This window comes from Triticum urartu, chromosome 5A, assembly GCF_056163025.1.
Source record: "Triticum urartu cultivar PI428250 chromosome 5A, HENAU_Tu73, whole genome shotgun sequence".
Classification (NCBI taxonomy): domain Eukaryota; kingdom Viridiplantae; phylum Streptophyta; class Magnoliopsida; order Poales; family Poaceae; genus Triticum; species Triticum urartu.
The window spans coordinates 18,955,655-18,967,691 of NC_141877.1; the positions used below are offsets into that span (position 1 = coordinate 18,955,655).

Sequence of the window (12,037 nt, forward strand, 5' to 3'; positions counted from 1 at the left end):
TTTGGTGAAGAGAGAAGCTCCCGCCCTAGTCTTTGTATCGGAGACAAAGATTGAGGGAAGAAGGGTTAGTGACCTCACTACCCGGCTTGGTTTTGAGGGTTGTTACCCTGTCAATAGTGATGGCCTCAGTGGAGGGCTAGCGTTGTTTTGGTCCAATAAAGTCGATGTAACTCTTAATAATTTTTCTGACGAGCATATTGATGTTTCGGTTATGAACTTAGTTGGTGACAATAAGAAGTGGCGGTTTACAGGGTTCTATGCGAAAGCTAGACGAAGTGAACATGCAGAAAGTTGGAACTTGTTGCGATGGTTCAAGGCTCAAAGTGATGCCCCGTGGTTATGCGGGGGTGATTTTAATGAAATCTTAGATAATGCAGAATACTTTGGAGCTCATGATCGCCCTGAGTGGCAGATGGAGGGTGTTCGGCAATGTGTGGATGACTGTGAGCTAATTGATCTCGGTTTCCAGGGGGTCCCTTTCACATGGGATAATATGCAACATGGTGATTGCAATGTGAAGGTTCGTCTTGATAGGTTCTTAGTGAACCCGACGATGATGTCAATGTACCCTGCTACTTTCGTAAGACACTGCCCAACTCCAAAGTCTGATCATTGCATGTTGGTGGTGAAGATGCAGGGAGTGCCAGTGGAGGAAGGAAGAAACCAGCGTAGGTTTATGTATGAGGAGGCCTCGCAACGGGAGGAATCATATGATGCCGCTGTTCTACACGGTTGGCGCAAGGGTGCAGGAGTGCAAGGTTTGCAGGGCATAGAACAAGCCCTGTCAGACATGCAGGTACACCTGATAGATTGGAAAGCAAAAAAGTTTGGAGATGTTAGGAGGAAAATTAAGAAAGTCCGGAAGGAATATGAGGAGAGGTCAAACTCTCTGTTTCGGGGTCGACTAAGAAGGAGAAGGATCTAGGCCGCCAGCTCTCGGAGCTCCTTCACAAGGAAGAGATACTGGCGAGGCAGAGATCTAGGGCTGATTGGCTTAAGGTAGGTGATCGTAACACCAGCTTTTTTCAGGCACGAGCGGCAGCGCGTAAGAGCATAAATCGGATCCGCAGCCTGCAAACTGCGGACGGTGAGATTTGTGAGACGAAGGAGGAGATCCATGCTGAGGTGCAGCAGTTTTATACCGGCTTGTACAAGGCGGCAGATTACACGGATGTGGAGGCTGTGCTTCATCATGTTCCACATAAAATAACGGAACTGATGAATGAACGACTGATGAGGCCGTTCAGAGAGGAAGAAGTGAAGGCAGCGCTCTTTGCTATGGGGCCAATGAAGGCGCCCGGATGTGATGGTTTCCATGCTGGGTTCTACCAACGCCATTGGGAGTTGATTGGCCCAGACGTTACAGTGGCGGTGCTCGGTTTTTTGAATGGGGGACCAATGCCAGCAACGGTGAATAGCAGGGTGATCGTGCTTATACCAAAGGTAAAAAATCCACAGAATATTACACAGTATAGGCCGATCTCATTGTGCAATGTTATCTACAAAATCTGCTCTAAAGTTCTCCCTAACCGTTTGAGGGAGATTCTTGATGAGATTATTGCAGTGGAGCAGAGCACCTTTGTCCCGGGATGGTTGATAACCGACAATGTCCTAGTGGCGTACGAGTGCATACACTCGATGAGAAGAAAACGAGGCAAGCATGGTTGGTGTGCGGTTAAGATCAATATGATCAAGGCGTACGACCGAGTTGAATGGGAGTATCTGGAAGGGATAATGCGGCAGCTTGGGTTTCACGAGCGATGGATTTCCCTTGTCATGTCTTGTGTGACTACAGTAATCTTCCAGGTGAAGGTTAATGGGGAGTTGCTGCCGGTGTTTTCACCGACGAGAGGTTTTCGACAGGGGGACCCGATCTCACCGTACCTTTTTTTGTTGTGTGGAGAAGGTCTCTCATGTTTGCTGCAAAACTATGATGGTGGTTGGATTGATAGGGGGATCCGTGTTAGCAATTCTGCCCCGTGGATTTCCCATCTTCTATTTGCAGATGATTGCTTAATTTTTATGAAGGCTGATTCCAGGAGCGCAATTAGGCTGAATGAGATTTTGTATCAGTACAACATCGGCTCTGGACAGTGTGCAAACAAGCTGAAAAACTCGGTCTTTTTTAGCCCTAATAGTGACGCCTCTGTTAAGATGGGAGTCAAAGCGGCATTGCAAATTCAAAGAGAAGCCATGTCAGAGAAGTACCTTGGCCTTCCAACAGCTGCGAGTAGAATTACAGAGCAAAGTTTTGTACACATCAATGAAAGAGCAAGGTCAAGGGTGCAGGGATGGTGTCAAAGGACGATGTCATGTGCAACTAGAGAAGTTCTTTTGAAGTCAGTGGTTCAAGCTTTACCGGCCTACACTATGAGTTGTTTGAAACTCACAAAAGGTCTGTGCAGGAAAGTGATGACAAACATGTCAAAATATTGGTGGGCTGGATCACTTGACAGAAAAGGAATGCATTGGCAATCTTGGGATAAGATGTGCATTGCGAAGTCACAAGGAGGTTTGGGATTCCGAGACCTGGAGATTTTTAATAATGCGTTGTTAGCAAAGAAAGCTTGGAGATTACTTGAGAATCCAAATAGTCTGTGTGCTAGAGTGCTTAAAGCACGGTATTTCCCTAATGAGGATTTTCTGACAGCCGACTGTCCAGCTAGTTCTTCTAAGACGTGGAAAGCAATTATCCAAGGGAGAGAGATGTTGAAGACAGGGCTCATACGACGAGTTGGCAATGGAGAGACCACCAGGTGTGGCATGATCAGTGGATAGATGGCACCATATCAATGAAACCGATGGGAGCTCTCACACCGAACTCAGTCCAGTTTGTATCAGATTTGATTGACCCAGGGTCAAATCAGTGGGATACGGATCTAGTGCACGGTATCTTTTTCCCCCCTGACGCAGAAGCTATTCTTGCCATGGCGAGACCCTGTGTGGGAGGGGCGGACGTATGGGCTTGGGCAAGAGAGAAGTCTGGCCTCTTTACCGTCAAATCGGCATATAAACATGTAGTGCAAACCAAGTTACATTCGCAAGTGACAGTTGGCTCATCTTCGGGTGACTCAACCATATGGAAGGCGTTGTGGAAGATTAACGTGCTTCCGAAGATCTGGGTTTTTTGGTGGCGTGTGCTAAAAAACTTCTTGTCCTCCTGTGGCGAGCTTCATAGAAGGCATATCAAGCAACTACCACACTGCCCGATGTGTGGCAATGACAATGAGACGTTGTTCCACTCGCTTATGGAATGTGATCATGCACTGCGATTTTGGGAAGCAGCACAATGTTTCTTTGGTATCGTTATACCACAACTGCACCCACTGTCATGGTCTCGAGATCTTCTAGATCAACGATTATTCAAGAAGGAAGAGGCGGCTATTATGATTACTGTGATGTGGGCTGTTTGGCATTCTAGGAACAACTACACTCATGGTGAGTTTGTTTATCAGCCGCTGAAATCTATGGTGATTATCGAAGAGATTGTTCGGGCACTTGAGATCCCGGAGAGGAAGAAGAACCCAGCCACTGTCCACCCGAGGTGGGTGCCACCGGAGGAGTGGTGGATCAAGCTCAACACGGATGGAGCCACGGACATGGGTCTTGTGAGGGGAGGAGCGGGTTACATTGCGCGAGATCACCACGGAGATCTCATTAGAGCTGGAGGCTCAAGGTATGACGGAGTTGCGGACCCATTATCCATTGAGCTGCTTGCATGCAGGGATGCGGTCTTAATGGCACGTGACATGGGCCTCCAGCATGTGCTATTGGAGACGGACTGTCAGGAGATCCAGCAGCTCTAGGATGCACCTCAGAGGTCGAAGTGTTGTCACCTCATTGCGGAGATGAAGGAGATGTCTACATTGTTTCAGGGATTTAGGCTACGGTTTTCGTGTCGCCGGACTAATACGGCGGCACACCGTGTAGCTAGGCATTCGTTAAAACAAAGTGTCTTTATGCATTTGTATGATACAACACCTGCCAGACATGCTAGCGCCTAATGAATAAAGAGCCGGAGGGCGTTTTAGCTTCAAAAAAATCCCTTAGCATGTTGTTGTAATGCCCCGAGACCGATGTGCCAGGTGTCCTCTAGTTATTCGCTGTTGTTTCCTTGTCATTGCTTGCATGTCATGCATCTCATATCATGTCATCATGTTCATTTCATTTGCATACATGTTCGTCTCATGCATCCGAGCTTTTTCCCCGTTGTCCGTTTTGCAATCCGGCGCTCCTATGTCCTCCGGTGGTCCTTTCTACCTCTTTTCGTGTGCGGGTGTTAAACATTTTCGGATTGGATCGAGATTTGTCATGCGGCCTTGGGTTACTACCGGTAGACCGCATGTCAAGTTTCGTGCCATTTGGACTTCGTTTGATACTCCAACGGTTAATCGAGGGACCGAAAAGGCCTCGTGTGTGTTGCAGCCCAACACCTCTCCAAAGTGGCCCAAAACCCACCTAAACCTCCTCCATCATCTCGGTCGTTTGATCACGATCGCGTGGCCGAAAACTGCACCTCATTTGGACTCTCCTAGCTCCCTCTACCTATATAAACACCTCCCCCTCAGAAATTCGCGGGCAAAACCCTAGCTTTTTCCCTCTCCGCCGCCGGACACATATCCCCCCTCCACTGGACATGTCCACCACCGCCCTTCGACCAACCACAACGCACCACATAGCTGCGCGCCGTCCAACCGCCGCCGCGGCCTGCTCGGCCCGCGCGGAGCCCGCGCCAACCGCCGCCGCCTGCGCGAGGCCCACGCCCGAGTGCCACCCCTGCCGGCGAGCTCCGTCCCGATCCACGCCTTCGCCGGAGCAAGCCGCCTCCGCCCTAGATCCACGCAGCCGCGCAGCCTCCTCGCCCACCGGACTTCGCCGGCCGGCCGCGCCGCCCCAGTGATCTCCTGCCGGTGACCCCGCACCTCACCGCGACTCCGGCGCCCTCTCCCTCACCTCCGGCCGCCGCCCCGTTGCCTCCGGCAAAGATCCGGCCCGCCTCGACTTCCGTGCCAAAGTTAACCCTAGATCCGTTCTCGGAGTGGTATAATTTCTCTAAGTCTCCAGTATTTTTGGGCATTTTCATCATGTCATAACTCTGTCATCGTTGCTCCGATTCGTGCATGTAGCATATCAAAATGTTCGTCTCGACGAGTACATCATTTCATCTCATTGCATCATTTTCATTTGAGCTCATCTTGATGCCCAAAATGCTGTTGGAAGAAGGCTATGTGAGGATTACGTCAGATCTGTTTCAGCAAATGGCCTTTTGTCATTTTTGCCATGATTAATGTGTGCATGCTATGATCCTGAGCTCTATATGTGTTTTGTTAAATGTCATGCCATCTTTACAGGGGTGTATGCCATGTATTTTTGTGATCTTTGTGGTGACTAACACAAGCTTGCAAAGTAGCCTACTCATTGATGCTGATTTCAGGGACTTAGAATTTCACAAAGTCCTTGCCCTATTATTGTTTTTATGCCATATGTTCATGTTGTTTCCTAGTGATCCATGGCTCATTTGAGGATGGTCAGTAAGGATGTTTTGTTAATATTTTGGTGATCTATCCATCCATGTATTTGTGTACAATTATGGAGCAACCTAGCTTGAGTCAATCGAGATCTACTTTTGCTATAAAATGTTCCTGACAGATTGTTAACATGTTTAGCGATTTTGCCGAGGTTGTTGCTATTGATCCGTGCATGTTATGATGTTGTTCTTGACATGTCTAGCTTCTATGCCATGTCTATTTGCTGGGTGTACGCTTAGATTATCATCCATGCTTTGTATTGAGTGCATCGAGCTCGTAAACATGCCTACTTGTTAATCTGTTTTGCATGCTCCAGAGTCTGAATCTGTTTATATTTTCGCTATGTTCGCATGCTTGCAATTGTATTTTCTGATCCCTTTTGGCTCAAGGTCACTAACGGACTTTTGTTATATGCTTAGAGTAGCTTCATGCCATGCCTTTCTTTGCCCTGATATGTTCTTGTAGCATGTAGTTTTGATGCTCTAAAGATTGATTCCTATTGATAAATTCCTGATTTGCTGTTAATTTTACAAAGTCTGAAACCTATTATCATTTGCACTTTTGCCATGCCTGTTTGAACCTGTTAATGGATGAATTAGCCGTAGCTCAGTGTTCATCTTTTGTCAAACATCATGAGTGGATCCCTGCCACGTATTTTGTTGTTATGTTTGAGTGCTGTAGCATATTTATCTTGATGCATTTAGTTGGTCACTTGCTGATTATCGCAGACCGGTGCCATATTTGTTTTGTTTGCCATTTCCAAACCGTGCATCCGATTCCGGTGATCTTTATATCGATTTTGACCGAAATCAACTCCTCTTTCAAGTGGCACTCTTGGTTTTCCATGTTGAGGCCAGGTTCAATCAATCCTTTCCAAATCATGCATATGCACCGCATGCCGCATCCTGCATATCATGCCATGTTCATGTGTTGGTTGTTTACTATGTTGTGTGCTTTTTCCGGTGTTGCTTCTTCGGGTTGGTTCCGATAACGTCGCGTTTGTGAGGAACCGTTCGTCTACGTCTATTTGTCTTCTTCATGGACTCGTTCTTCTTCCTTGCGGGATTTCAGGCAAGATGACCATACCCTCGAAATCACTTCTATCTTTGCTTGCTAGTTGCTCACTCTTTTGCTATGCCTATGCTGCGATACCTACCAGTTGCTTATCATGCCTCCCATATTGTTAAACCAAGCCTCTAACCCACCTTGTCCTAGCAAACCGTTGTTTGGCTATGTTACCGCTTCGCTCAGCCCCTCTTATAGCGTTGTTAGTTGCAGGTGAAGATGGGAGCTTGTTCCATGTTTGGAACATGATTATTTTGTTGGGATATCACAATATCTCTTATTTAATTAATGCATCTATATACTTGGCAAAGGGTGGAAGGCTCGGCCTTATGCCTGGTGTTTTGTTCCACTCTTGCCGCCCTAGTTTCCGTCATATCGGTGTTATGTTTCCGGATTTTGCGTTCCTTACATAGTTTGGTTATAATGGGAACCCCTTGACAGTTTGCCTTGAATAAAACTCCTTCCGTAAGGCCCAACATTGGTTTTACCATTTGCCACCTAGCCCTTTTCTTTTCCCCTGGGAGTCGCGCTCCCGAGGGTCATCGTTATTTTAACCCCCCCCCCCTGGGCCAGCGCTCCTCTGAGTGTTTGTTCAACCTGTCAGCTGCCGGTGGCCACCACGGGCAACTCTAGGCTGGTCTACCGGAACCTTGGACAATCCGGTGTGCCCTGAGAACGAGATATGTGCAGCTCCTATTGGGATTTTTCGGCACATTCGGGTGGCTTTGCGGGTCTTGTTTTACCATTGTCGAGGATGTCTTGTAACCGGGATGCCGAGTCTGATCGGAATGTCTTGGGAGAAGGAATATCCTTCGTTGACCGTGAGAGCTTGTGATGGGCTAAGTTGGGACACCCCTGCAGGGATTTGAACTTTCGAAAGTCGTGCCCGCGGTTACGGGCAGATGAGAATTTGTTAATGTCCGGTTGTAGAAAACCTGAAGTAGATCTTAATTAAAATGCATCAACCGCGTGTGTAACCGTGATGGTCTCTTCTCGGCGGAGTCCGGGAAGTGAACACAGTGTTGGAGTAATGTGTGACGTAGGTTGTTTCTAGGATCACTTCTTGATCATAGTTGTTCGACCGTGCTTTTGCCTTCTCTTCTCGCTCTCATTTGCGTATGTTAGCCACCATATATGCTAGTCGGTTGCTGCAGCTCCTCCTCATACCTTTTACCCTTCCTATAAGCTTAAATAGTCTTGATCACGAGGGTGTGAGATTGCTGAGTCCCCGTGGCTCACGGATACTTCCAAAACCAGCTTGCAGGTGTCGTTGAACCGTCAAGGAGGAGCTCTATGAAGATCTTGTCCATTGTGTTGTTTCGTTTCAGTCGATCAGTAGTGGAGCCCAGTTGGGACGATCGGGGATCTGTGTAGCATTTGGGGTAGTCTTCTTTATTTTGGTTCCGTAGTCGGACCTTGATTGTATCTGGATGATGTAATGCTTTATTCATGTATTGTGTGAAGTGGCGATTGTAAGCCAACTATGTATCTCTTTCCCTTATGTATTACATGGGTTGTGTGAAGATTACCTCACTTGCGACATTGCTTACAATGCGGTTATGCCTCTAAGTCGTGCTTCGACACGTGGGAGATATAGCCGCATCGTGGGCGTTATAGTTGTACTTCTCCCTGTGAAAGGATGTCCTGTATGTCAAAGTATGTGTAGCTAGCATGATTGGTGTGACCCGAATCTTGATAGTAGACCTACAAATTGGCCATGTTATATCTTTCTGATTATTTTGTTTTGTTTGCAAGGGCAAACTTATATTATGCAAATCTTGTTTGAAGAATGGGTGTGGCATAAAACATGTAATATGCTTGCTTTTTAGAATAAATGTATGCTAAATTGAACTCTACACTAGAGGGTACATACATAGCAAAGAAGATTCACGATCCTATTCTATGTAAATTGTTGTTATCTACGAGCGACCGGAAAATGATGATGCAGTTACACCAGCCAGTAGAGGTGTCTTGCTATAATTAGGTATGCTAACTAGGGAAAACTATATAATTCTGTTTTACATTGTTGTTTGAGTCTTCTATTTGTGTTCAAAGTGATAGCAGAGCTAAGGGCAAGCGAAAGGAAGCAGACAACGTCTTGTATTCTTGTGGGGGATCGGAATGTCACCATTGACACGGTCATGCTTCATTAACACTGACGAGCATGACGATTGTTTGAGAACGCAAGTAGTTGGAAATGGAATGTGGGGCGTGTGAGGTCTATCATTTAATTTAATTTCATTGCGAACATCAGTGGAGTGTCATGATGAAACAAATGGTGTGGCTTGAAGTGCAAACTTAATTATTCCACATGTCAAGAAAATCAAAATTAGTGATCCACAACAACACATGGATATATATAGCTAGCTCTACCCTTACTCTTTATGGCCTAATTGATGGGGGTGAGCGTCGATGTGACATGGCATCTGGTGTTCACCTCATAAATGTGGAGGCTGCACAACCCCAACCTGATATAGGAGGAGACGATAATAAGTGGATGGTGGTAAGCGACCGTGACAAGAGGAGATGATGTCGGAGAGAGGTCATCATGATGAAACGGTCATTGGCGGTAGCATGTAATGAAGAAGACAGCAAGAGTGGATAGTATGTAAGGGGAGGGGGGGCAGTGCGTGACTCAAGGACGTGACGACGGATTCATCACATCTGCAGAAAGGAGAAGTGATTCGGTGTGCTCACATAGAGAAAAAGGTGGTATATGTCTGTTCCGTGGTAACGCACGGGCACTCAACTAGTAGTATGTAAGAAGAAAAAGAAAAACTGAAAAAAGTTGTTCGAATCTCCATGTAAAATCAAAAGACGATACCATCGACTGAGACATAACGAAGTCTCAGTCGACTGAGACTTAGCAAATCGGAAAAAATAATCCTATAACAGTGGAACTTTAAAAGAAAAATAGTTTCCTAAGAAGAAACTAATTATTGCCATAGATATTATCCTCAACGAAAAATGAAAAAAAAAACATAAACATAATCAAAATACTAAAGTTTCTAACCAAATGAATTAGTGCCATTGGTATTATCCTTCAAAATAATTGAAAGCTTTAAAAATACACACACAAATTTGTACTGAAATTGCACTTTGGTAATATGCAAAAAATAAGCATAAAGTACGTAATTCCTGTCTCTAACATTCTTTCCCCACGTATTTTATTGTACTTGCGTGTACACATGTACACTGATCCGACATCCTAAGAATACCGATAAAGGAAATAAAATAAAAGCAAAAATACGTATAAACTTTTAAGAAAAGGCAATGGATAACCGGCTTCCAGCTCAATAGGAAAACCGAATTACCCCATAAGGGGCAAGTAAAAAATTCTATGCAAAAAGCCCTGAAACAACATCAGAAAAGAAAAGCATAGCCAATCATGGCAAAATAATTTGCTATCAGAAAATTATGTTGCCAAAATTTAAAAACCAGGCAACTTAAACACAGTTAAGGGCAAACTCTTCTCTCAAAACTACGTTGGCGAGCCCTTGGATTCGCCTCCCCTCTGCCTGCCGCTCCCGCGGCAGGTGGCGGGAAGGGGAATCCAGGTGCCTCCGTAGTTTAGGTTAGGGTCTTTTAGTCATTGCAGGTGAGGTTCTCGGGCGGATGGCGGTGCTACTTCTTAGAGTTTGTTTTCCGGGCTCCGATCCTCTTCGGGTACGTCGGTCTGGACGTAGTCGATGGAGTTCAAGCGTAAATTCCTACCATCTCTTCGGAGCGGCGAGGTTAGGGTTTCTCGTCGTATGGCGATATTTAGTGTCAGGTGCTACAGATGCAAACAAGGATTCAATGATTTTGGCTGAGGCTACAGGGTGCTGATCCTTAGAGGCACGTGCACGAAGACTTCCCGGCTGTCAGCGACAAGGTCAAGCCGGCTCCAATAGGGGAGCGGTGACAGCGGCGAGTCGGCGGCTCGTTCTGGCGGCAATAGTGTTTGTTTGCGGTCTTAAAATCTCAATGTAAGTTTTATTATGTTCGAGATGGTTTATACTTCCGCTGAACTTTGATGATATATCTGAATCATTTTTGCCAAAAAAAAAAACTTACACATAGTTAAAGTGCTGAAAAAATGCTTAAAGTAACCAAAAATATCCGACCATTAAGCAATATAAAATGTCTCAACTCTTATGTGGGACGAATGAACAAGTAGATTTTGAGGCAACTGCTAATTAACGAAACCATGCACTCGTATAAATTCTTTGCATGCAGGCAGGCAAGAAGATCAAGTACACAGACCTACTGGTTATGCCGAACAAGACCTCGACTTAGTAGATGAACAAGGAAAATGTGAGGAGGCTGATTTCTACGTGGTTGTCTTTAGAGCATCCACAATGTGCATTTTTCCTGCTTTAAGCGTCTGCCTCTGTAGTGAAGTACTGAATTGCCTGCCACCACTCTGCTTTCTCAGCTGAATTTTGACTCCACGGGCCAACCGTACTAAAGCGACGTGTTAGATGGAGTCGCCTATCTCCCCACGTACTCTTTTCTCCCCTATTTTTCCCACCAACTTCACTCCATAAATCATCGGTACACTAGCATCTTCTTCTCCGTCGCCAACGTACATCCCCTACACTAAGGCTCGCAACCGCATGTACCCATGGAGCCTCGCACTGGTGGCGCTCGTTCTGGCCACGTCGTGGATGTGCTCACTTCAACCATGCTCCGCTGACACGATGGTGCCTCAGCCGACCACGGCAGCGGCAAGCGCAGACAAGGTACCCGTCCGACCTGCCGCAAGTGTGCCGCTTGCTTCACCGGCTCCCACACCCGCAGCCACACCGGCGATGCCAGCGATGGCCACTGCGTCGAAGAAAATCCCGCTGCCCGTCCCGGTACCCGAGACACTTCCCGGCGCGGAAGGCCTCGGCTTCGGCGGTGGATACGGCGGGCAGACGGTGCCCGGCGGCGGCCTCGGTGGGTTCAACGGAGACCAGGGCTTCTTCGGCGGATGCTGCGGAGGCTTCGGGTACAACGGCGGTCCTGGGTATAATAACGGGCCGTTGTTCTTCAACTCGGCGCCCGCAACAAGATTGAGGCTGAGGATGGTGGCGACGGGAAACGGCTTCGCGCCTCTGCTGGTGGCTGGTGCTGCAGCCATGTTTTACGCGTGATTTGTATTCTATTTTACTTTATCTTCTTATTTTTTTGCTGCAGAGAGAAGACATATATGTTTGCATCATCAATTAATACAGTTTGGCTAAAGCACATCTAGATGTGCCATAAGTATTGCACATCTAAGTACTATGACATTGATTTTACATGAAGATTCGTTTGGATATTTCTTTTTATTTTTCTTTTCCTTTTTATGCTTGATTCACTCATCTAAATGTGCAATAACTTGGGCACATCTAGATATGTTCTAGACAAACCCCAATTAATATGTATCATGGGTTAATATTTAATGTAAGTAGTACGTACCAATATAAGATACCATG

General features: G+C 46.3%; 1 protein-coding gene across 1 annotated transcript; it reads left to right on the forward strand.

Annotated features, from left to right (window-relative positions):
* Window positions 1–11,140: 11,140 nt before the first annotated feature.
* LOC125530116 (uncharacterized) lies at window positions 11,141–11,833 on the forward strand. Its single transcript, XM_048694515.2, has one exon. The coding sequence runs from the start codon at window positions 11,192–11,194 to the stop codon at window positions 11,711–11,713; it is 522 nt and encodes a 173-aa protein (XP_048550472.2). The 5' UTR covers window positions 11,141–11,191; the 3' UTR covers window positions 11,714–11,833.
* The last annotated feature ends 204 nt before the right edge of the window (window positions 11,834–12,037 follow it).